Source organism: Salvelinus sp. IW2-2015, unplaced genomic scaffold (assembly GCF_002910315.2).
Source record: "Salvelinus sp. IW2-2015 unplaced genomic scaffold, ASM291031v2 Un_scaffold1382, whole genome shotgun sequence".
In the NCBI taxonomy this organism is placed as follows: Eukaryota; Metazoa; Chordata; class Actinopteri; order Salmoniformes; family Salmonidae; genus Salvelinus; species Salvelinus sp. IW2-2015.
Window position 1 is genome coordinate 38,879 of NW_019942872.1, and position 26,836 is coordinate 65,714.

General features: G+C 47.2%; 1 protein-coding gene across 1 annotated transcript in view; it reads left to right on the top strand.

Moving 5' to 3' along the window:
* Positions 1-2,105: 2,105 nt before the first annotated feature.
* LOC112070639 (histone-lysine N-methyltransferase ASH1L-like) overlaps positions 2,106-26,836 on the top strand; it is a 37,062-nt gene continuing 12,331 nt past the window's right edge. The window contains 19 exon segments of the mRNA XM_024138074.2: positions 2,106-2,476; positions 3,108-3,875; positions 4,895-9,338; positions 13,200-13,824; positions 14,128-14,301; positions 14,435-14,529; positions 14,800-14,873; positions 15,137-15,182; positions 15,415-15,523; positions 15,758-15,964; positions 21,431-21,577; positions 22,989-23,097; positions 23,777-23,810; positions 23,813-23,854; positions 23,857-23,924; positions 24,538-24,608; positions 24,715-24,783; positions 24,785-24,876; positions 25,867-26,019. Of these exon segments, the coding sequence (XP_023993842.1) occupies positions 2,450-2,476; positions 3,108-3,875; positions 4,895-9,338; positions 13,200-13,824; positions 14,128-14,301; positions 14,435-14,529; positions 14,800-14,873; positions 15,137-15,182; positions 15,415-15,523; positions 15,758-15,964; positions 21,431-21,577; positions 22,989-23,097; positions 23,777-23,810; positions 23,813-23,854; positions 23,857-23,924; positions 24,538-24,608; positions 24,715-24,783; positions 24,785-24,876; positions 25,867-26,019 (7,354 nt within the window). The 5' untranslated portion in view covers positions 2,106-2,449.

The following is a 26,836-nucleotide window of genomic DNA, read 5'->3' on the forward strand; positions in this document are numbered from 1 at the left end:
GCACACTTTTTCACATAACCTGGAAATATTCAGTCAGAGTATCATCCTCAGTTAACCTTATTTTATTCATGGTTTACTGCACTTCTATTGTAGGCTACTTACAACAAGTGCATCCAACAGGATGATTGGCATAGCTGCCTAACCCGAAGGACCTCGGGCAAAATAATTTGAGTGAACTTGTTTTGGGTTGATGATGATACAGTCGTTTGGGACCCCGATTTATCATGAATCTTCTGAAAAATCAGAAACCATGGCCTTTTTAGTTTTGTCACGTCCTTCAGTAGTCGTTTTGTTGTGAATTTAGGAAGTAAGCAGTCTAGCTACTCGGTCTATTATCAACAACACATAGGTAAAGATCACATCACCTGCTGTTGTGGTTGAGGCTTTGGTCTCATTTATTGTAATAACTAATAACAGTTTGGAAAGATGTATAATAATTGAGTCAACGGCCAATGATGATTTCAAAATGAAAACCTTTAGAGATCGTTCCTGTCCTGAGAATGCTATCGAGGCTGCTTTCAATACTATGCCATTGGGAAATCAGAAGTCATTAACGTGTGTTAAAGGAGGGAAGGAGAGAGAGGGGGGGGGGGGGCTTTCCAAATGGTTTACTATGTTCCCATTTCACCTAATTTCTTGGTCGTTGTCATTCTATGAAGAGTTTCTCCTGCAAATTCTGTAATTCCTCCCCTTTGCTCTCTTGTCACCTGCTGTTTCCTGGTTTGGAAACGATTTTTTGATCTCCAACTTCTCCTTTTTTTTGTAGGAAAAGGAATATTCCCTACATCACTTTACTAAATCTCTTTATGTGCATATGACATTAGCTCTACGTTGAAATGTACCCTAATAGAAAGAGTGTGACATTTCCTTCTGTAACATCAGTAGGAGTAATCTTTCTGAATGTTAATTGTATCTCTAGAGTAGTAGGCTAATACATAATTTCACTGTCCTGAGAATAACTGTCCCACTGACCAGAGAAGGACACATTAGAGCTGCTCTCCATCAGCATTTTGATATATTGCGATGTAGGCTTAATATGCAGAAAGAGAAAAAAAGTATGATCTTTGGTCAGTCTGTTTGGAAATATTAAACTAGGTAATGGGCATAGTGTAGTTCTGTTCATGCAAAACACCTTGTATGACTGTATAAGAGTGAGAGAGATGTTTTGACTAACTTGTCAGGCTTTACTCTAGTCTTGTCAATAGCCATTTACACCCCTTGCTACTACAGCAGCTTATTTTTGGCATACCAGCAGTCAGATCAGCGGAAGCTGCAAAATGAATGCAAACACACTAACACTTCTTGAAGCAGCGAGTATCGAAGAAAGAGGGGAATGATTGTCACAGTGTGGAGGACATGGGGAAAGGGGAGAGAAAGGGAAGGGTGGGGGGAGAGATGTGTTTTCGATTAGTAGGAAAACAGCAACCCAAGTTTGTCTGCTGTTCCTAGAGTGAAAGGGAGCAAAGTTGTATTTTTTACATTTAGCTTTTATTTAACTAGGCAAGTCCGTTAAGAACAAATTCTTATTTACAATGACGGCCTACCCCAGCCAAACCCGGACGATGCTGGGCCAATTATACACCTCCCTCGAGCACTGAGATGTAGTGCCTTAGACCGCTGCACCACTCGGGAGCCCTCAGGAGGGAGGTGTGATTTGAGTCATGTATGTCAAATCAAATTGTATTTGTCACTTGCTGATACAAATTCTTACTTACAAACCCTTAACCAGCAATGCAGTTCCAGAAATAGAGTTAAGAAAATATTTACTAAAACTAAAGTAAAAAATGAAATAAAAAGTAAGACATAATACAGGTTAGTCTAGGTAATTTGTACATGTAGGTAGGGGTAAAGTGACTATGCATAGATAATAAACAGCGAGTAGCAGCAGTGTATGTGGTGGAAGTTTGAGGCGAAATGGAGTGAGTAATTGAAGTAAACATAGAGAAGTGGGTGTGGGGAAACACAGGCAAGACTCCAAGTTCTGGACCACAGTTATTGTGATTTTGCAGAAAACGTCTGCCTCCCCTAAGCCCTACTAGCTACTAGTAAAACAATCCAGAACAAGTAGTCTTGCAAGCTTCTGAACATTGTCGATTTAAGCTCTCTGACTGCTTTATCGGATGACTTACCCGACGCACGCTCTGGCTCCACTAAGTGAATTTGTTAGTGCTTTCTGCCACAGTAGGGCAGGCACACAGAAACTGTCAGCATGCTGCTCTCTCTCGCTCTCTCTCATTGGCTGCTCCAGAGTGGTTGGGAACACCGGCCGCATCCCCTGTCCCCCAGAGAGCCCAATGTGCTGAGGTCACAGTTCTGAATCGCCTCCAAATGACTTCACTCGGAGAAAGCACCTGCTTTGGGCGAGCCCGCATTAAATCACTCAGTGGACGTAGGGAGCCGGAGCAGACCATTTCTTTCATACGGACACTTCCCTCCTCCAAGAACACAAATGGGAACTTTGCCGCAGCACTACACTGTGAGCATTATGAGACACATTTTCAATAAAACTAATAAGAGATCCATGGGGGATGGTTAATTTAGCAGCTTATCACAAATCACCAGGGCAGTGGTGGTGGAGTCTGTAGCATGATGTACTACAGTATCCATAATACTGAGGGTCAGAATGCAGAAGTCAGTGCTGATCTAGGATCAGGTCCCCACTGTCCATGTAAAAACTGATCCTAAACCAGCACTCCTACTCCGATACGCTTGATAGTGGCATACAGACCTGGAGGGCTGTTGGTAGTTGTAGTTCTCAGGAGGATGGCTGTTATTTAGTTCTTGAGCAGCAGAACTACACCTCTCTTGTCGAATAGATGCCCATTTGTCTAAATAGGTCACAGATTGAGGGAGGCTGTAAGGACGAACACATCCATAAAAAGTCACCTAGAGATGAAGGACAGCCACGAAGCAAATAGATGATACAAATATTTCACCTTTGTCTCGTCTCCCTCACTATGGTAAAGGATGCCCTGCAGTGCTTAGAAATTTATTTTGTTTTTGATAAAATCTCTTCTGTTATCTGTTGACTAATATCAAACTCTTGTCTTTACTATTCCCCACCCTGTCCTACACCCTCCCATCTCTACCCGTCTTTCACTCTACAGCTTGAAGGACGGAGAAAGAGGGCTGGGCAGCCAGGAAAAGAGCAAAGCCACCAAACAAGGATTGCTTTTCAGCTTCCCAAATATCCCCTTTCCCCCTTCACCCCTATCCCTTCTCCTTCTGCACCACGGCTTTTCCCTAGAAACTACCTGGCGTCCCAAACGTCCCTCCCTAATCACCCCTCACCCCCTAAATCTCTGATGGATCAGAGGACTCAGGGGGGGCCTGCTACTCCACCCCCCCTCCTCACCACTGCTCCCCCAGGAGAGCGAGAGAAGGAAGGAGGAGGTGGGAAGAAAGATGAGGAGGAGGAGAAGAAGGAGGAGAGAGAGGGGTCGCAGAGGGACTCCTCTTCTGCTGCAGGTGGAGGAGGGGGCTCCGGTGAGCAGCAGCCACCCCAGTTCTCTGTCAAAGAGACTAGCCTCCATGAGGGCAATGTCAAACTCAAGATTGGCCTGCAGGCAAAACGCATGAAGAAGCCACCCAAGATTCTGGAGAACTACGTGTGTCGGCCAGCCTTCAGGGCTACCGTGAGACCAAGCGGGCGCGGAGGTGGCCGGGGGAGCCGCGGAGGAGTAGGGACAGGCGACGGGGGCAACCAGACCCAGAGTCCTCCACACGGCAGGGAGAGAGAGCAGAGTCCTGGCATGAACCGACCCATCCCATTGTCTTCATCTCCCTCTGCTGCTGCCCCTACTCCTCCTCCAACTGTTCCTGCTCCTTCCACCACTTCACCCAGTCCAGTGAATGGGAGTACTCCAGCTAAACGGGTAAGCAAGGAAAGCATGTATTATGCTAGGACGTTGATTAAAAAAAACATATCCCTGTCAAACAAGGAATCCTATCCAAAGAGACTACTAGGAATTGCACAAGACGTGTCTGGCTTTGGACTGCCAAAAATAGGCAAAGCAATACTGACAGCCAGTTCACACATATGAGAACATTTCCAATTCTTCCAACACTGTTTCACTGGTTTGAATTCACAAATGATATTTGTTACTTGTAAAGTCGATTTCTTCATATTTTACACAATCATCTCAGTTTCTTTGAGTGTATTCACTGTGTGTCCCATTCTGGCTTGTCTCCCCTTCCAATCATTCCCTGCTTCTCTTCTCCCTTCTCTCTTCTCTGCTCTGCTCTGTCCTAGTCTGTCCCGAATACGTTTTGAGTTTAGAGCAGTGCTCTCCAACTCTGTTCCTGGAGAGCTACCCTCCTGTAGGTTTTTGATCCAACCTCAGCTATAGCTAACCTGATTCAACTATTCAACCAGCTAATTATTAGAATGAAGTGTGCTAGATTAGGATTAGAGCAAAAACCTACAGGACGGTAGCGCTCTAGGAGCAGGGTTGGAGAGCCCTGGTCTAGAGGATCTTCCCCTCTGGGCAGAACTGAGAAGCAGTAGAGGACAGGAAATCCAAATCAATGAATTACAGTGTACATAGGGATAAACAAAACTCAAACTCGATTGGATTTCATATAGACTTTCTAGGTTGCCTTATTGACAGGGTTGTGCTTTAAGCCTGCTTTATGTGGTTGTCAAATGCTTCTTTCTGAGCAAAATTGTTTCGATTAGGTTTTCACTTCACGATAATTACCAGAAAGCATTGCCTGGGTTTGGATACATATCAGAAGATTACAAATGTCAAAATAGTTAGACATTTAAATTTAAAAAAGCTTTTTAGTGAAACACAACAATACCTTTCTGGGAACTACCTTTCTGTGAAATGGGTAGGCCTTATCTGCAATCAATGGCCTTTTAGATTTTAATATTTGTATTCTCTTTTCGCAGGGTCTTCCAAAACTGGCCTGCAAGTCGGACAAATCTGAGGCGAAGTCAGACGGGAAATCCGCCGCCTCTACGGAGAGACCGCTGAATCTTCATCGTCCTTTGGCAGACGGCAAAACGCATCATGCCTCTGGGAAGAAGACGCCCACGCCCCAAACCAAGTCTCCTACCTCCTCGCCCTCCCCTCCTGCGCCCCCATCACCGGAACCCAGCGTGGAAGCCGCTACTAAACCTCCTGGGTACACTTACAGCAGTGAGGGTCTGAGGGAGAAGGACCGGGGTGTTCCTAGTTGGGGCGCTCCTACTGTCACTGAGAAACTAGCGCAACTCATCGCCACCTGCCCTCCCTCAAAGTCCACCAAGGTGAAACCCCCCAAAACTACTTCCTCTCCCACCACCCACACCACTTCTAATTTTATGGCCCCCACCCCAAAGCAGCGAGACCGCGCTATGGCCAACAGGGCGACCTATTCTAGAGCGGTCCACCTAGCTCCACCCCCTCCCGTCTCGCGCCCTCCTGGCCGCCCCTATGGCTCCCGGAACAATAAAGACAATGTTTTGGAGAAGTCATCCACCCCGCCTGGGAAAGAGGAGACAGATGGGGCCAGCAAGTCTGGCAGCAGCAACAACAGCAACAGCAGTCGCAGCAGCAGCCCCACATTAACTTACGGTGGCGGCAATAACCGCCTGGCAACAATTTCAAAGGACAGTAACGACAGCAACAGTAATGGCGCGAAGCCACTACAGTCACGTCTTACTCACTGCCCACCGCCTCACTCTGTCTCCTCCTCTTCCCCCTCACCACCTCGTTTGTCATCCTGCTCCTCTTCAGAGAAGAGGACGGGGAGCGGGCCAAGTCGCCAGGGCTCCCCTGCCTCTCAAGGACACCACTCCCGAGACCGAGACAGTCCCTTCCAGGCAGAGGAGAGGGAGAGCAGTGAGAGGGAGCAGGAGCGTGACCGGGACGGCCCCAGAGACTTAACCAAATGCTCCCTTCCTTCAGCATTAGGCAAGCAGGAGGCCAAGGACAAGGGGGCTAATCAGTCACTCAGAGGGGAGAGAGGCAAGAGCTTGAGCCCCAGTAAACGCAGTCCCAACACCATTAAATGCAATCCCACCCCCAATAAACGCAGTCCCAACAGGGAAAGAGACGGTCACACCAGCGGTACCTCCAGTCCCCCGGGGTCTGTGAGACGGACTGCCTCGCCACCAGAGCCCGCCGGCAACCATTCACCCCCTCCTCTCAGAGACGAGTCCCCTGGATACGAGTCACCGGGCTCGCCCCCAGAGCAGGAGAACAAACCCCTGAAGAAGCGGCGAGGCAGAAAGCCCCGCTGGACCAGAGTAGTGAACCGGACACAGAGGGCGGGCCAGTACAGCCCCGTTGACCAGTGCGAAACCATCATGCCTTTATTCTCCTCAGGCCTTGATACTCCCCCGCCCCTACGCAGGCCTGTAGGACGGCCTCCTAACCCCAATAAGGTCAAGCCTCCCGCTGTGTCTCAACTCTTTCCTCAGCCAGCCAGGAAAAGGGGACGGCCCAAGTCTAAAATGCCAAGGCTGGATGCCCCCACTCGGGGACGTCCCCCTCACAAGCTGGCCCCCTCTAAGGTATTTTCTTTACACAGGTCGAAAGAGGAGCAGGACCCCCCTGTTCTCCATCCAGAGGTAGATCTGAATCCTCCCAAACCTATGCCCAGGAAGCGGGGGCGACCCAAACGCCTGCCCCCGACCTTGCCGCAGGAGGGTCAGCCCCCCACTCTGGCACCGGAAGCGGGGGACGGCAAACAGTTCCGGACCAAGGGCAACGGGCAGCTCATCATGAAGACTATCATAGGCAAGATCAACAAGATGAAGAGTGTCAAACGCAAACGGTTCCTCAGCCAGATCCTATTAGGACCAGGGTCCGGACCAGAGCAGGAGCCCCCCAGAGGAACTGCCAGTGGGGTGGTGGGCCAGGTAGCAGCTGCAACCCAGTCTCTATCCTCCTTGGCTGCTTCTTTCGGAGGCAAACTGGGACCCCAGATCAACGTAAGCAAAAAGGGGACGATATACATGGGGAAAAGGAGAGGGCGCAAACCTAAAGCGCCAACAAATCTCTCGTTGGCAGCTCCAACACCACCCACCGAGGGGCCTTTCCTGTCCCCAAACACCACGTCGCCACTCCACCACCATCAGTCTCAGCCGCAGCACCAGCTCCCGTCTGCCGAGGTGTTCCCCTCCCCCTCGCTCTCCCAGTCCAGCGGAGGCCAGAGCCCCATCAGTGACTCCTGCTTTGTGGCGCCAGGGGCAGTGCACTTCCTGACGCACCCGCACTTCCACAGCCACGGCCACCACTCGTTCCCCTTCCCTCCCCCGACGTTCTCAGCCCCCTCCCCTCGCACTCTGGGCCCTCTCGGCTCCTCGGCTGCCGTGGCCTCCCAGAAGAAGTCGTGCCGTGGCTACCATCACCACCACCATCATTACAGGCAGCACTACCACTACCGTAAGCTATCCCCTCCTAGGCCCCTCCACCCCACCTCCCCTGCACCTCTGAGTGAGCTGAAGGAAGCCACCCCCTCTCCTGTCAGTGAGTCTCACAGTGAGGAGACTGTACCCAGCGACAGCGGCATAGGAACAGACAACAACAGCACTTCTGACCGGGGTGAGAAGGCTGGTGGGGCAAGTGGCCTAGGTAGCGTGGGGATACCACCTGGTATGGCCAGTGGACTGCTAATGCCAGGGGTGATGGGCTCAGCCGTGGGGGTAGGGGTTGGGCTAAACCCTCGCGGTGGACTAAGACACTCGTCCTCAGTGTTGCTGGAGCACCCCTCGCCCTCTCCGTCACCACTGGGGGCGAGGTCCTCACCAGACCCCCGCAGGCCCCACCTGGCGACCCCTCCCTCTGCACTAGTGGGCCACAAAGAGAAACACAAGCACAAATGCAAGCGCCGGAGCCACGGCTGCCCGGGTTACGACAAGCTAAAGAGGCAGAAGCGCAAACGCAAGAAGAAGTACCTGCAGCTGCGCTCCCGGCGCCAGGACCCCGACTTCCTGGCCGAGCTGGATGAGATTGTGGTGAGGCTGAGTGAGATCAGGATAGCGCACCGCACCCCGGCGCTCAGGCTGGGCAGTGGGCTGGGGATGCCCCCGGGAGCTGCAGGGGCGGGCAGAGTACCAGGGGCGGTAGGCAGGGCCACTGGGGCCATAGGAGGCGCTGGCGGCCCCCCTCCGCATCACTACCTGCACAGAGACTTGCTTCCAACAATCTTCAGGATAAACTTCAGCGGCTACTACTCCCCCCACCCCTCGTACCCCTGTGACTCTCTGCACTATGTCCGCAAGCCAGACCTGAAGAAGAAACGCGGGCGCCCTCCCAAGCTGCGGGAGTCCATGTCAGACGTACCATTCGTTCATGGGCTGGGGTTCCCGCTATCTAGCGGTGGGTTCTACCACCCATCCTACAGTGTTCCCTACTCCTCTGGTCCCCTTGGTCTGGGCTACTACAGAGGATACCCCCCAGCCAGRGCCCTGTACCCCCATCACCAGAACRCCCWRTCTGCRCCYTCCCACCACTCCCATCARTCCCCCTCCTTCCKCCCYCCACCTCCCCCMTCCTACGTGCACCACCACCACCCGTCACACCTCCTGCTCAACCCCTCCAAATTTCACAAGAAGAAACACAAGCTGCTGAGACAGGAGTTCCTGGGTGGGGGCCGGTCTCCCGTGCTCTACCCGGCAATGTCCTCAGAGCTGTCGTTCGGCTGGCATCACAAACACAAACACAGACACAAACACCAAGAGCGCTGCGCAGAGGACGACGGGGAAGAGGGAGGAGGAGAGAGCCGAGGCGGAGCCGAAATTTCCGAGAGCCCGGGGTCAGGAAGGGGAGAACGCGGGGCCGGAATGGCCGAATCTCTGCAGCGCTGTCGCTTTGGAAGAGACTCCACCCCTACTACCACCAGTGCCAACAAACAAGCCACGGCCACCTCGGCCAACTCCCCTTCCTCGTCTTCCTCTTCCTCAGCCGAGAGGTACAAGCGCAAGGAGACATCCCTGTCTTTCCTGGGGCCCTCTCGCCTGGCCCAGGGCAGTGCCAGGCCCAGGGGCCACCAACACGTCGAGTCCTGGTTCAGGATGGGCAGCTCCGAGGCAGACTACGCTAAGCTCTCCCGAAACCCCGCAGCGGTCGGCCAGGGCCCGTTCACAGACGGCCAGGGAGAAGATCCAGCGGGCTGCTCAGACAGCGAAGAGGAAGACGAGGAGCCCCTCACACCCACAGACGAGGCGGATCCCAAGTCCCAGGACCCCCCGCACCACACCAACCTGTTTGCCACCGCCCTGACCCCTACCTTGCTGAGAGGAGGCCGAGTCAGGAAGGGAGGGGCGGCAGAGAGTTCTAACTTCACCCGGATGGAGCGGATGCTGAGAAAAGAGCACTCCACGTTAGCAGAGAGGAGAGAGATGGGTGAGTCATTGTGACAGGGCTTTCTGTTAGAGAGCGATATGCTGAAATACAGTGAGCTCCAAAAGTATTAGGACAGTGAAAATGTTTAGTTTGTTTTGTCTCTGTACTCCAGCACTTTGGATTTTAAATTATACAATGACTAAAGGTTAGTGTAGACTGTCAGCTTTCATTTACAAACTTGTTGGATGCATTTTCTGTTTGTTTTGGTTGTGTTTCAGATTATTTTGTGCCCAATAGAAATGAATGGTAAATAATGTATTGTGTCATTTTGGAGTCACTTTTATAACTTTCTCACTCTCACTCTCACATTATTCACGATTCATTCAGGATTATCCATCATCATGGTAGCATCCACATTCATGTAAAAGTGTTTAGAAACCTATTCTATTCTTATTTACACTGAACAAAAATATAAACGCAACATGTAAAGTGTTGCATATTTTTGTATATTTACAGAAATATAAGCGCAGCATGTAAAGTGTTGGGTTTCATGAGCTGAATGAAAAAATCCCAGTAATTTTCCATACGCACCAAAAGCTTATTTCTCTCAAATTTTGTGCACAAATTTGTTTACATTCTTGTTAGTGAGGATTTTTCCATTGTCAAGATAATCCATCCACCTGACAGGCTGATTAATCAGCATGATCATTACACAGGTGCAGCTTGTGCTGGGGACAATTAAAGGCCACTGTAAAATGTGCATTTTTGTCACAACACAATGCCACAGATTTCTCAAGTTTTGAAAGAGCGTGCAATTGTCATTCTGACTGCAGGAATGTCTACCAGAGTTATTGCTAGAGAATGTAATGTTAATTTCTCTACCTTAAGCCACCTCCAACGTCGTTTTAGAAAATTTGGCAGTATGTCCAACTGGCCTCAACCGAAGACCACGTGTAACCACGCCAGCCGACGACCTCCACATCCATCTTCTTCACCTGCGGGCACATTGGTAGCCAGGTTGACCTGGCTCCCCTGCCCAGTCATGTGAAATCTATAGATTAGGGCCTAATGAATTTATTTCAATTGACTTATTTCCTTATATGAACTGTAACTCAGTAAAAACTTTGAAATTGTTGCATGTTACATTTTATTTTTGTTCAGTATACATTAAAAATGACACTACATTATTAACATACATTTCTGTTGGGCACAAAATAATCTGAAACACAACCAAAACAAACAGCAAATGCATCCAACAAGTTTGTAGTCACAATGTAATAATTGCATGCTAGGAATATGGGACCAAATACTACACTTGACTACTTTAATACACATATAAGTGAATTTTTCCCAAAATGGGGGGGATGATGTACAAAAACTACTGTCATTTCTAAACGGTTCGCCCGATATGGATCAAAATACCCTCAAATTAAAATCCCTGTGCTATTGCTCTGAATGTGATTTCTGCACCAATATCTTTCTTTGTACTTCTTTGGAATTTAACCCAAATTGAATCTGACATTGTGAAGGTTTTTGAATTGTGTACCAAATTTACTTTAAAAAAAAGTTATGCTGCTAGTGCCTCAAGAATTCAGCTTTCTATTTTGTTTGGATGATGTCCGCTTAGTTTCATTTCTTGGCAATAAGTGAGCACTGAACATGGTTTGCGTCCCAAATGGCATCCTATTCCCTTTATAGTGCACTACTTCTGACCAGAGCCCTGGTTAAAAGTAGTGCGCTTTATGGGGAATAGGGTGCCATTTGGGACGCAAACCATGTTCAGTGCTCACTATGCCATATGGTGGTTTGTAAAGTGGTCACTGCATGGATACAAAACCCCGGAATCAATACTGTCACTCATGGTTATGCATACCAGGCCAATTTCAAGATATCTCTGCTGAATCTCAGTGTTCAATGACTCATTATAAACGGGGTGGTTCGAGCCCTGAATGCTGATTTGGCTGAAAGCCATGGTATATTAGACCGTATACCACGGGTAGGACCAAAAATGACTTTTTACTACTTTAATTACGTTGGTAACCAGTTTATAATAGCAATTAGGCACCTCCTAATTGATGTATATATATGTGTATGGCCAATATACCACAGCTGACTGCTGTATCCAAACACTCTGCGTTGCGGCGTGCTCAATAACAGTAGTCCTTAGCCGTCGTATATTGACCATATACCACCATATACCACACCCCCTCGTGCCTCATTGCTTAAATTTATCCTTTAGAAATCCCTTGGAGGAACACAATGCCATCCCCTGTATGTACATCTACCCTCCACCGGCCCTGACATTAGATAGCCCTAACCAGTGATTAAGGGCTCGGCAGCAAAACCCCCATAATTACTTAAACTGGCCCTGCTTTTGTGTGGTTGTCATTGTAGCCTTGTAGGATGTCCAGCGAGATGTTCTATTTCCATAAGAATAGTTGACTCGCTGTGATAGTTGAGCTGGACGTTTTGTTACAGGCTATGTTTGGTAGGCTTCCCCATCAAAAGCTATCAAACTGAAAGGCTGCGCGCATCTCTGTCTTAGATCCCTGTGTAAACACTATTAGCTCTCAGCTAATATAGATGAACAGGGAAGACTGGGTGATTTGGGTAATGATTCGGCTCCATCAAGCTGCCTGGCTGCCATTGACTGAGATAAGTGTGTGTGTGTGTTATGCTGGTGAATGAGGACCCAAAAGCGACTTAATAGAAACAGAGTCTTTATTCCAGTCTTAAACAAAAAACGATACTCCTGGATATTATCTTAGGTAAATCCAAAACAGGAAAACTGAAATCCTCTCGTCAGTAGAGAGGAACGACTGGAGACGCGACCACAGACTGCAGGTCGCTTCGGGAAGGCACAGGCCGTAGCTGACATAGACACCTGCTCACACGCAGCATCTGAAGAAGGCAAAAACACGACAGGGCGGAACAAGGACACAGAACAGCAAACATCAAACAAGGATCCGACAAGGACAGAAGCGGAAAACAGAGGGAGAAATAGGGACTCTAATCAGAGGGCAAAATAGGGGACAGGTGTGAAAGAGTAAATGAGGTAGTTAGGAGAATGAGGAACAGCTGGGAGCAGGAACGGAGCGAGAGAGGGAGAGAGGGAGGGGGAGAGAGAGGGATAGAAAGAGGGAAAGAACCTAATAAGACCAGCAGAGGGAAACGAATAGAAGGGAAGCACAGGGACAAGACATGATAATCAATGACAAAACATGACAGTGTGTGTGTACTCTATGTGTGAGAAGGCCAGATACGCTCGGTGGAAGGCTCCTGGTGAGGCGGCATGGTGTAGTTTGAACCCAGCCAGGGTAATCCAGGATTAGAGCTCAGGACACAGGGTCGTTCTGCGGTCACCACCACCATGGAGGTAGCCTAGTAGGCAGGGAGGCAGAGCGTGGGATAAACCACACACAGGAGTGTGAACCAGAAGAGGGGAGAGGCAGCAGGGTGGATGCTGGAGTGGCTTGCTGTCGATTGGCAAATTGACACAGTCCCCCTTTACTTATAGTAGGACCGTTCACAAATGTGATGGACGTAATGCAACACTTTATGGCTTGAAAGGAAAAGCTGAAAAAGTATGAAGTCATTGTTCATTACGTGACATAGTATTTCAGTTTGCTGAGGTGGGCTTAGCCTATATGTTTATCCATAATGAGCTGCATTTTGGTGAGGGAATTGGCAGTGGATGTCAATGGCAAATGTAGTAATTTCCTTTTAATTTAAGGTTAAGCCTTGATAATTATTAGATAGCCTTACAAGACCGACAGAGGAAATATGTTGGCCTAACAGTGGAACTAAGCTAGGGCTTGGAATGGATAATAAATATACGTTAATAAGTGTCACGCTGCAGCTTATTCCTATGTTCATCATCTAATTCCCCTCTCTTCTCTCTATTTGTCTGTTTCTGTGCAGGCGGTACATCAAGTGTCCAGACCCGAGCCGACCACTCTACCCCTGAGGACCACCTCAGGCAGCACCACCACCACCCTCCTCTATTCCACTCTTCCTCCTCCGCCTGCCTCTCTCACTGTGGCCACAACTCGCCGTCCCAGGGTTGCTGCCTGGACGATGATGCCTCCCCGCCACACCACTCCCACCGGGCCCAGCCCTCTAAACACAGCCTGCACCACGTCAACAAGATCCTCCGTGCAAAGAAGCTCCAGAGACAGGCGAGGACAGGCAACAACATGGTCAAGAAGAGAGGCCCTGGGCGCCCCAGGAAGCATCCCTTGCCTTCCCCGCCCCCGTCGCCGCCCCCTCTGGCCGAAGTGACCCAGACCAGGCACCGGGAACGTGGAGGAGGAGCTTGGAAGGGGGACACTGTGACGGACGCGATCGAGTCGGTGGTCCAGGGACAGTTCAGGAAAGGCCAGAAGAGGAAGCACTGGGAGAGAGACAGGGAGGAGGAGGAGGAAGAGGAGGAGGTGGAGGGACGAGCTCTGGACAGGGAGGAGAACCTGGGTGGCCTGGGGGTGAGGGCCAGTGCTGAGGGAGGAAGTGGTTGGCTCACCCAAGAGGAGCTGCACCGCTTTCGCAGGTAAAACCACCACCACTACAGGCCAACACGTGATTGTAGCCTCAATGTTGAGAGTGGAGAACCGTGATTTTGTTGCAGCTTACTTCCATAGGCAGCGCTAATCTTAGATTTTAGCAGCTATATATATATATATATATATATATATATATATATAGCTGCTAAAATCTAAGATTAGCGCTGCCTATGGAAGTAAGCTGCAACAAAATCACGGTTCTCCACTCTCAACATTGAGGCTACAATCACGTGTTGGCCTGTTATATATATATATATATATATAAAAACTGAGTCTTTGTTCTATTTTAGTGCTCTGGAGGGGAAACCAGATGGCCCCTCCTCCCCGGAATGTCCGGGCACCGTCTCCATGGAACAAGCTCCACCCATGCCTATAACCAGCCAACGGGAAAAGAGAGCAGCCAGGCCTCCAAAGAAGAAGTTCCAAAAGGCGGGTCTCTACTCTGATGTGTACAAGTCGGCAGAGTGAGTCCCATAATAGAGAAACACAGACATGTCAAATCTGGATATACCCGTTTGCTTACCAAAGGTCAAACCTGGAATATTTAAGGGCATATATGGACATCTCACTCTCTTTTTGTTCCTGTTTCTCTTTCAGTCCTCGTAGTCAGCTCCTGCAGATGAAGAAAGAGAAACTGGAGTACACACCTGGGGAACACGAGTATGGGCTTTTTCCTGCCCCTATCCATGTCGGTGAGTGTTCTTGCCTGCAAGCATACACACACACACACACACACACACACACACACACACACACACACACACACACACACACACACACACACACACACACACACCTGTCTCTTATACACATCTAGATGTGTATAAGAGACAGCACACACACACACACACACACACACACACACACACACACACACACACACACACACACACACACACACACACACACACACACACACTTTGTCATGACTTGTTACTTCATTTCTCTCTCCCCCCTTTCAGGAAAGTACCTAAGACAGAAGCGCATTGATTTCCAGTTGCCTTACGACATCTTGTGGCTGTGGAAACATGACCAGGTGATCACTGCTAAGTGTTTTCCCCCTCAGAGTCGACAAGCTATAATAGCTTTAATAGGGAGTTGTCTTATCTATATAAGGATTTGTCTCTTTTATGATGTAAGGCCTGCGATAGACTAGCGTCCTGTCCAGCAGGTGTACTTGAACATCAAGCTGCCTCACGATACATAAACAGGAGATGGGCTCCTGGACTATGAGCAGCTCTAGCTCGGACAAGGCTACTTACTTATGATGTAATAACCTACATTTCTTGGTGGTTTTAGCTCTACGAGAAGCCCGATGTCCCCCTTTATAAAAAGATCAGATCAAGTGAGTACACAGTCTTAAGATCCAGTCGCTAAAATTATAATGTAACCAAACGCTATTTAATGCTGTGTCCCAAATGGCACCCTGTTCCCTATATAATGCACTACTTTAGACCAGAGCCCTATTGGCCCCTGGTCAAAAGTTGTGCACTATATAGGGAACAGGGTGCCATTTGGGACGCTGCCATGGTCTGGTCAAGCTATTGTGTATATGTCCTTGCCTTGTGTAACTGTAGACGTCTATGTGGATGTGAAGCCTGTCTCGGGTTATGAAGCCACCACCTGTAACTGCAGGCCTTCCGGGGAAGCCATCGACAGAGGCTGCCTTGACGAATGCCTCAACAGGTATAAACACTGGTGTTGGAGACTAAAATAGACTGGCACACTGGTATATGCTCCCAGGCGTGCTATGTTTATCTACAAGGAAAACGCTTTCGACCCTGCTTGGGTCTTCAATTCTACATAAATGTTCAGAAATCTGCCTTGGAATAGCATCTCAAGATGTGAATTTAATTTAATATGAATAAATAATCTTGGTGTCTCCCACTGCAATATAAGTATTTCCTCCCACTCCCTCAGGATGAGCTTTGCCGAGTGCTCCCCCGGCACTTGTCCATGCGGGGAGCAGTGTGACAACCAGCACATCCAGAGGCATGAGTGGGTGCAGTGCCTGGAGCGCTTCCGTGCCGAGGGCAAGGGCTGGGGTATCCGCACCAAGGAGCCCCTCCGCTCAGGCCAGTTCATCATCGAGTACCTGGGAGAGGTCGTCAGCGAGCACGAGTTCAGGTGAGATAGATTTGAATGCATGTATTGATATGTGGGTTATTCATATTATTACATAAACTCATCAAAAAAAGAAACGTCCTCTCACTGTCAACTGTCAAATTTTCAGCAAACTTAACATGTGTAAATATTTGTATGAACCAAACAAGATTCAACAACTGAGACATAAACTGAACAAGTTCCACAGACATGTGACTAACAGAAATGGAATAATGTGTTCCTGATCAAAGGGGGGGGTCAAAATCAAAAGTAACAGTCAGTATCTGGTGTGGCCACCAGCTGCATTAAGTACTGCAGTGCATCTCCTCCTCATGGACTGCACCAGATTTGCCAGTTCTTGCTGTGAGATGTTACCCCACTCTTCTATCAAGGCACCTGCAAGTTCCAGGACATTTCAGGGGGGAATGGCCCTAGCCCTCACCCTCCGATCCAACAAGGCCCAGACGTTTTCAATGTGGGATTGAGATCCGGGCTCTATGCTGGCCATGGCAGAACACTGACATTCCTGTTTTGCAGGAAATCACACACAGAACGAGCAGTATGGCTGGTGGCATTGTCATGCTGTAGGGTCATGTCAGGATGAACCTGCAGGAAGGGTACTACATGAGGGAGGAGGATGTCTTCCCTGTAACGCACAGCATTGAGATTGCCTGCAATGACAACAAGCTCAGTCCGATGATGCTGTAACACATCGCCCCAGACCATGACGGACCCTCCACCTCCAAATCGATCCCGCTCCAGATTACAGGCCTCGGTGTAATAACGCTCATTCCTTCGACGATAAACGCGAATCCGACCTTCACCCCCGGTGAGACAAAACCGCGACTCGTCAGTGAAGTGATGATATTTTGTTGTTGCCATTTAAATGGTTATTACGGTGACCGCAGTCATTTGGCTGGCCAATTACCGTCATCCAAAATTCCATGACTGTCTCAGCCCTATTGTTAAGGTCGCGTATGGGCTGTTTGAGAGCACACACTTGTACTTGCAGAGCCGTCATTGCACAATTTCTCCATCCGCTGCATATCAACTGCAATCATTTCTATAATCAGCACTGTGTCATTTTCTCACGCTGTCCATTATTGCACTTCTTTGGTGTGAAGAGCCTGTCAAATGTCTGTTTTCAGGGACCTGCGCTGCTGCCAGCAACGGTTTGAGTCTCACGATGCCTCTGTTTCAGATGGTTAAGCATTGTACCTGTACTGCCATTAGCTCAATTCCACCTTTCAAAATTTCACCACCTTCTCATTTAACTCAGTATTGCCATATAGGACTTCCCTGCTGTCGCTTCCCTGTCTCACTCTCTGCCATTTTAACAACGATGACGTGATGAGTGCTTTATATCCGTGGCAAATAAAACAAAAGACTATAACTCTAATCAAATTGTAACGTATACGCTGGGAGTGAAACAAGTGCATGTGGTGAGTTTAATAATAAACGGAACATCGAACAATATAACAAGCACAAGTAACGTATAGACATGAAACACATAAACAATACTGACTGGGGAAGGAACCTAAGGGAGTGCCAGATATAGGGAAGGTAATAAGTTGTGATGCACCAATATGACATTTTTAGCCGATACCGATATCTGATATTTTCCTTGACAACAAAAAAACGATACCGATATTTAACATTTTAGCGGCCTTTTAAGCATTCTAGTACAGTTAAATAGTTAACACACACACATGGACGCAGCGGTCTAAGGCACGACATCTCAGTGCAAGAGACGTCACTACAGTCCCTGTTTTCGAATCCAGGCTGTATCACATCCGGCCGTGATTGGGAGTCCCATAGGGCGGCGCACAAGTGGCCCAGCGTCGTCCTGGTTTGGCCGGGATATGCTGTCACTGTAAATAAGAATTTTGTTCTTAACTTTCCTAGTTAAATAAAGGTTACACACACAAACACCACACTGATCAAAACGTTATTTTGTTGGCATTTACGTATGCCCCCATTACCAGTAAAACATAATCAAAACCTATTTCTTTCACTTACTTGCTGTGCTGTTTCATTGTTCATTTGTTCAGTCGCTTCATTCTCAACAAGGATTTCTATGGAACACCGTTTGGGTCTTTGCGTGTCAAAAAAGAAAACAATGACCAGTAGATAACACTATTTGACTAGCCACAATAAGAATTAGCCACAATAGTGGACTTTGCGGTTAGCCTTCAAAATAAAAAGTATGTCATTGATAGTGAGGCAAATCAATACAAATAGTAGAATTATGCCATAATTGAATAGATCATGCTAAAAGAGGTTGGAATGTTGTTATATAAAATCAAATCACTGTACAGCCCTACCTATGGATTGTGGATCAATGACATGGGGTATCAGTCTACTCAGTGACACCCAGAGAACATTAACGTCGTAGCTTTATTGCGGGACTCTGAAACAACTGTGAATTGAGCCACATTTATTGTTAACCTATGTGTATTGAACACTATTCCAGAGGAAAAACAATACTGATAAATATATTGGGTATTGAGTAGACTGATTGAGTAGACTGATACCCCATTTCATTGATCCCCAATCCTTAGGTAAAGCTGTACAGTGCAATATGAACGTCCACACACAATTGGCTGACTGGGGAGGTGATTTGACACAGTCACATTTCTGCGATAAGAGCTACAACGCTAGTATTTGCGTAAACTCAGTTGTGTTCTGTGGGTGTCACCGAGTAGACTGATACCCCATTTCATTGCTTCACATTCCAACCTGGTTTAACATTATCTAGTCTAAATATGGCATGAATCCACCAATTATAAACTTCTTCAACACTTTCAAAAAGGTACTTTTATTTTGAAGGCAAACCGCAAAGTCCACTATTGTGCCTAATCCTTATTGTGGCTAGCTTCACAACACATAACCCAGTCCGGTCGAGCCTCACTAGCCAGATTAAGCTAGCTGGCTGCTTATAACGTTAGCTTTGGGCAACAGGGTTAAGTAGCTGGCTAGCTATTCATTTTCATGAACTGAAGTTCAATTTCAACAGGCGAACAACAAGTGGCAACCTAGCTAATACTTACTCACAAGGATTCCTAAATCGTTGCTAAGAATAATGAAAATGACTGCAGTTTCTACTGGTCATTGTTTTCAGGCTGGTTGTATTGGTGCTAGCTAGGTACCAAGCTAAAGCTAGCTACCCCAGAAGTTGTGGTCAAACAAACAATGCTTTATTACTAACGCGGTTTCGTGGCCGGTGTTTGCTTGTTTGCCGACTTTTTTGTACAGCTTTTACAGTGCTACTGTATCTTTTTTGACACGCAAAGACCCTAACAGCATTCCATAGTATGTATGTCTTGAAGCTAATAGCAGTGACGCTATTACTGTGTAACTCCGGTAGGGCAACATCTGAAAAATAGCGTACTTGAGATTGTGTACCTGTGCTTGACCAGTCGGCGAAAGGCAACATCACCCACGACAGAGAACGGTTGATTGTCAAAGGCAATGAATTCCAGTATCTTGGCTTTAACGGATTTCACCTTTTGAGTTGTCTCGCTGAAATGTTCTTACTCTTTCAAATGACTAATCTACTTGTTGACTGCTCGATCCACACAGCAGACATTGTGGGCTAAGTTATAAATGCTGTGTTGCACGTGTAGCGCCAAATTTTACGTGCCGCCATTAGTGCATGTACCTACGTTATATAGGTATGCACGTCAGCTTTGACATCGGTTTTGCACATCGGCGTTAAATGTTTGCATTTTTAGCTAATATCGGCTGATTCCGATATGTTCACCTATATATCGTGCAGCCCAGTAATAAGTGAGGTACTGGAGTACAGGTGTGTCTGATGATGACGTGCAGGTGTGCGTAATGATTGATGCCAGGTGTGTGTAATGATGGATCCCAGGACCGGTGGCGTGAGTAGATGTGACACAAATTCTAATCAAAACAAAACAACTGGTTTTAAATAGGCTCTGTCTAAATACAGTTACAAGCACCATAATTGCTCCCCGTGGGCATATAATATTAAGGTAGACTATGGAGGCTTTTACGCACATCCAAAATAATAATGAAATCTGGCTAAAACAATAATTAAAAGGGGGATATCGGCTCATTGTTTTGCTCCTCCCAAACTTGATCTTTCGATAAAGCTTTGGTGATTCATATGTATTTCAAAGCAATCTCATGAGCCAAACCCATTATTGATAGGCTGGGCTTTCCATGGCACTGTGTGCACATGTAGGCCTAAATGTCTTCAAATGCATAACGTTCAAACTTCTATACAGAATAGGAGGCTCCTGTCAGTTGTATCCAGTGTCTCCCCTACATGCGTGTAGTGTTTAAAAAAAAAAGATCTATATATAATGTAGATGTATAGACTGATAGACTCCCCATTAKKCCCCCCCCCCCCCCRCCCCCTACATTCTCTATAAAGAATCTGTCGTTGATATGGTGGAGGACTGAATTGTTAGGAGGATATTGGTGTTAACTCGAAATGACACAACGACAAGGTTCCAGTTTAACAAAGTTTACTATACTATATGAACATACTACAAGGTAGCCATTCCACTCCAGGCTAGGTCCATCAACAACAAGACTCCCTGCGCAGGCGCACTCTTGACTGAGTGATAGCCCCGTAATAGCATAAATATAGGGATACTTAGCATAAATATAGGGATACTTAAAACATGAACTTAACAATTGGCACCCCTCCCACTTCAACGCAAGACCACTGATCTTAGACAGGTCAGGTAACGTGCGTTTGACACTTGCGCCTCCTTAGTGCCAGTTGAAAATAGAGCGCTTAGTCTCCCATTGACATCAATTTATAACTATGTGAAAATTCAACTTAGGGTTGAATTCGTAAATTCACTCTGGAGTGCCAGAGTGCGCTCTAGGCATTAGTAAATCCAGAGCGTTGTCAGATTGTCCATTCGTAAATTCAGAGCGTTTCCTCCTCAGATCGTTCAGAGCGCACACTAGACGCTCTGGCTGATCCGAGCGTTCTGACCTCACAATGCCAGTCAAGCACCCAAGCTAACTGGCTAATTTTGGCTAACTTGCTAGCTACTTCCAGACAAACACCTCACTCTGACCATTTTTCTCGACCTAGCAGAGCTGGTTAGGGTGTTACGTTATCCTGAGCGTTGGGGACTGTAACTGTGCTCCTGGCAACAATTTAATAATGCTTTTTTTGCAGAGGTTTACTGACACCGGCCATATTCAACGGGTGTTGAGCGTTCGTAAATTCATCAGTTATTCTGCGCTCTGGCACACTCAGACGAGAATGCTCTGAAATCGGGAGTAGATAGCCAGAGCGAATTTACGAACGCATCCTTAAGTGGAAGTTAGCAAGGATTCGCCGCCAAATGTATTATTCTTTCATGTTAAATCACTATTATTTTTGTGGGCATTTTGAATGGTTCTATGGAGTTCATCTGTATTCCTAAACTCTGCTTTATATTCTCATATCCATGTCTTCTAATGTCCCTCTCTCTCCCCCCTCTGTGTGTCCTGTAGAAGTCGCATGATGGAGCAGTACTTCGCCCACAGCGGCCAATACTGTCTGAACCTGGACAGCGGCATGGTGATCGACAGCTACCGGATGGGCAACGAGGCTCGCTTCATCAACCACAGCTGTGAACCCAACTGTGAGATGCAGAAGTGGTAAGTTAGTAGGACTACTACTAATAGTACAACAACATGCCATTTCGCAGACGCTTTTATCCAGACCGTCTGAGCGGGAATAGAACCTGCAATCCTTGGCATTAAAAGCCCCCATGCTCTACCAACTTAGCCACACAGTTCAACTCTAGTAGTGTTTGGGGTTCACCTAGGAATGGTTTCCTGGACACAGACCAAGCCAACCGACATGGTTGCGCACTTGCTACTTACTGAAAAGCATGTTCAATGGATATTCTCCATTGAAAGTCCTTAGGCTAATGTCCAGAACACCACCTCTAGTACAGAAGACAGTCTGTTAATAACACACAATGGTACGTTTTACTAAGTGTCTATAAAGCTTGTTATTTTTTTACAAGGAATAATACATGAAAGGTAGAACACAAGTTAAACCAAGGTTACGATATTGAAAGTAAGTAAAACAGGAGGACCTCAACATGTTAAACCCACCGTTTAAGTGAAGAGGAATTTCAGCAACTCTTGGAGGACAGTTGAAGTTAATAAAAAGCTTCTTTATTGTTAAAAGTTTTGTTAACCCCAAAAGGGCTTGAACACAGACCGTAAAAACGGTTAAGGACCTTTGAGAAAAGACACCTGTTTTCCTTCTTGAACGTCCAGTGAGTAAACTAGGACACACCGATCTAACAACTGTCTCTCTGTAGTGCTGTGGGGTGTTGTGGCGTGGGCCTCGAATAAGAGATTCTACAGGGATAGAGCTTTTCCAGCGTGAGGCCAGTCCTCCATCTTGTCACAGAATAGCGATTATACGACGTTGTAGCTGGGGCCTTGGACACAGCTGTATTAGTGCCCCTAGACAATGTGCTGAAACTGCCTTTTGTGCTCCCAGAAAGAGTATATTATACAGCAAAGTGCAGCCTACACGGTTGTACCGTGCAGAGAGATTAAAAAAGTGTGCTCCCGAAATGGCACCCTATTCCCTGTATAGTGCACTTTTGACCAGAGCCCTATGCTCTGGCTGTGCCCTATGCTCAAGTTCAAATCATATCAAAGTTTATTTGTCATGTGCGCCAAATACAATGAAATGCTTACTTACTTTTTTTGCACTATTGGTTAGAGCCTGTATTAGGTGAACAATAGGTAGGTAAAGAAGTAAAAACAACAGTAAAAAGACAGGCTATATACAGTAGCGAGGCTATAAAAGGAGCGAGGCTACATACCGACACCGGTTAGTCGGGCTGATTGAGGTAGTATGTACATGTAGATATGGTTAAAGTGACTATGCATATATGATGAACAGAGAGTAGCAGCAGCGTAAAAAGAGGGGTTGGGGGGGGCACACAATGCAAATAGTCCGGGTAGCCATTTCATAGCCTGCCTGGGCAAATCTGAGTTCTCCCTCCTCACTCTTCTTCCCTCGTGTCTGTTACTCCTGCAGGTCGGTGAATGGGGTGTACAGGATCGGCCTCTTTGCCCTCAAGGACATGAGCAGCGGCACGGAGCTCACCTACGACTACAACTTCCACTCCTTCAACACCGAAGAGCAGGTGGGTGTGGCGGCACATTAACCATTTCCCCCGATCCACTCCCAGTTACAGCCTCAATTTAGCCTTGTTCCAGATCTGTTTGTGCCGCGGCAAAAAATCTATCTTGGTCGTTTTAGCATTCAAGAGCACACTCCACTGGGTTTGGGTTTCGATCTCAATTTTCCCACACCGTTCCCTTTTCCTGTTTTTGGCACACACTTCACATTCCTTTACCTGTGTCACCTCTTACCTTGAACTTCTCTCCCCTTTCATCCCCCCTCTACTGCTGCTTACTTCTCTCGCTCTCTCTCTCTCTCTACTCCCCTCTCTTACTCTACTCCTCTCTCTCTCTACTCCCCTCGCTTACTCTACTCCCCTCTCTCTCTCTCTTACTCCCATCTCTCCTCTACTCCCATCTCCTCTCTTTCTACTCCCATCTCTCTCTCTCTACTCCCCTCTCTTCTACTCCCCCTCGCTCTCTCTACTCCCTACTCCCTCTCTTTCTCTACTCCCTCGCTCTCTCCTCCCCTCTCTTTCTTTACTCCCCTCGCTCTCTCTACTCCCCTCTCTCTACTCCCCCCCCTCTCTCTCTCTACTCCCTCTCTCTCGCTCTCTCTACTCCCTCTCTCTCGCTCTCTCTCTACTCGCTCTCGCTCTCTCTCTCTCTCTCTCTCTCTTCTCGCTCTCACTCTCTCTACAGCAAGTGTGTAAATGTGGCTCAGAGGGCTGCCGGGGATCATCGGAGGGAAAAGCCAGCGAATCAACGGGATGCCTGGAAAGACAGCGGGGCACGGCGGCTGGGTCGACTCAAGGAGAAACGCAAGTCCAAGCACCAGCTGAAAAAACGAGTGCGTGTAAGGAGAGAGAACTAGAGGAAATGTTATATCAGGTGTCTTGCTACGCCGCTACAATGGGTCTTTGATATTTACCGTCATCAAATGTTTTAACGACAGCGTTTTATTGGAGCCTATAGGCAAAGAAATTGTACTCTGGTCCTAAATCAGTCAAGTTTTTGCCATGTCTTTAGCTCTATAACCTAGAGAGCGGCTAAGTTTATTTTAAGGGCACTGTGTATGTAGAACAGAGTGTTCTTTGTATCAAAGGAGCTTTTTGTGAGGTGGAAGGTTCGATAAAAAAAATGACACAATGGACTTGAATAGTGAGAGGGCTGGACTGAACAACAGCATAGGATCAGTACTCCTTTATCTCTAACTCTCCCCCTCTTCTCTTTCCCAAGGAGGATTCAAGTGACAGCAGCATATGATCAGTACTCCTTTATCTCTAACTCTCCCCTCTTCTTCTTTCCCAAGGAGGAGGATTCAAGTGACAGCAGCATAGGATCAGTACTCCTTTATCTCTAACTCTCCCCCTCTTTCTTTCCCAAGGAGGAGGATTCAAGTGACAGCAGCATAGGATCAGTACTCCTTTATCTCTAACTCTCCCCCTCTTCTCTTTTCCAAGGAGGAGGATTCAAGTGACAGCAGCAAGTTTTATCCCCACCTTCTTATGAAACCCATGTCCAACAGAGAGAGGTACACACACAGCACACGTGCCAAACACACCCCACCGCCCTTCACACACACATACCCACGCCAACAGAACACACACAACTCACCACTCTCTCTCTCTGTGGCTCAGGAACTTCGTGCTCAAGCACTGTGTGTTCCTACTGAGGAACTGGGAGAAGATGAGGAGAAGCAGAGACTGTTAAAGAGGGAAGCGAGAGGGAGGCCAGTGGCGGCCTGTCCATCTACACACGCTGGGGAGGAGTCATCCGCGACGACGGGAACATCAAGTCAGGTGTGTGTGTGTGTGTGTGTGTGTGTGTGTGTGTGTGTGTGTGTGTTTGTGTGTGTGGTTGTGTTGTGTGTTTTTGTGTTGTGTGTGTGTGTGTGTGTCTGTGTCTGTGAGGAGTCAAAGGTGTGTGAGACCCACATGTGCAGCAAAACAGAACTAGACTGAATAGAATAATCATTCTATACTGAACAGAAATATGAACAGGTAAAGTGTTGGTCCCATTTTTCATGAGCTGAAATAAAATATCCCCAAAATGTCAAACATTTTGTGCAGAAATTAGTTTACATCCCTGTTAGTGAGCATTTCTCCTTTGCCCAGATAACCATCCACCTGACAGGTGTCCACCTGACAGCAGGCTAACTGCAGGAATGTCCACCAGAGTGGTTGCCAGAGAATTGAATGTTCATTTCTCTACTATAAGCCGCCTCCAACATTGTTTTTGAGAATTTGGCAGTACGTCCAACCCGACCTCACAACCACAGACCACGTGTAACCACGCCAGCCCAGGACCTCCACATCAGGCTTCTTCACCTGCGGGCTCGTCTGAGACCAGCCACCCGGAGAGCTGATGAAACTGAGGAGTATTTCTGTCTGTAATAAAGCCCTTTTGTGGGGTAAAACTGATTCTGATTGGCCCATGCCGAGTCATGTGAAATCCAGAGATGAGGGCCTAATGAATGTATTTCAATTGGCTGATTTCCTTACAGTTCATATAACTCAGTAAAATCGTTGAAATATATTTTTGCTCAGTATATTTTTATATGCAGGAATGTGCCCGGGGTAAGTTTTCCCAAAAGCTTTGTAGCACTAAGATAATATTTCATCCTTTCCCTACAATAGACTTATGATGACGTTAGTGCTACAAAGCTTTTCGGAGAAACCCCAGTTAAATCCGGAATATGAATGCTGTTTTTTGTATGTGGCGTCAAGGGGAGTGTTTGTGATGGCTTGTCGACTCAATCGCTCTGTGCGTGTGTCCCTTTGTCATCGCAGACGTGTTCCTGACACAGTTCTCGGCGCTGCAGACGTCGCGGTCGGTGCGCACGCGGAGGCTGGCGGCAGCCGAGGAGAACACGGAGGTCACCCGCACCGCCCGCCTGGCGCACATCTTCAAGGAGATCTGTGACATGATCACCAGCTACAAGGGTCAGTGACACACATACACACATTTGCGCTCGCGCACACATGCAACACGCTCACACACCTTTATTTAACTAGACAAGTAAATTTCTTATTTACACTGACGGGATATAATATTAGCACAATTAATTGGCCTACACTACAAATTGAACAACATTTTTAACACATCTGATTTGTACATAATACAAAGTGACCATACCATAATAATTTTGATCTAAATACGCGAAATAAAATCACCATGTCTCAATAAATAAAAAAATGTATATTTTTCTGTGCGTTGATTGGTGGGGAAAAACAGGTCTACTAGCCTACTGTAGGCTACACTACTTTTTTTTACATCAACATTCGTTCAGATCCATTAGCTTGTATCAATAGTATCAAAAGAAAGGTAGATAAGGAACATCTAGGTTTCAGGGAAGAATGTACAGAGAGATATGCGTTCATCTTACCATCTTTTCCCAATGCGAAGCCAGTGTGTCTTATTTGCAATGAAAATGTCACTGTTTGCCAATAGTTCAATCTCAGAAGTCATTATTAATCTAAGCATGGAACTTTCAAGTGGCCCGAAGCAGAAAGGTTGAAGCGTTAACTGCAAGCTACACACACAGATTTTTGGGCTGACATTCTGTCACTTAAACGGGTTAAATCTGCAGTTACAAGGAAGAAGGAAAACCCCTGTGGAGATGGTGGAAAAACTTGATGCCTTTACTAGGAAGCTTGAGTTGTTCGATTTAGACTTGTCATCTGGAAGGCTACTGCACTTCAGCACACTGAAGAAACAACAGGCAGAGGGACCAGGCCGCAGCATTGTCACACAGGTGAT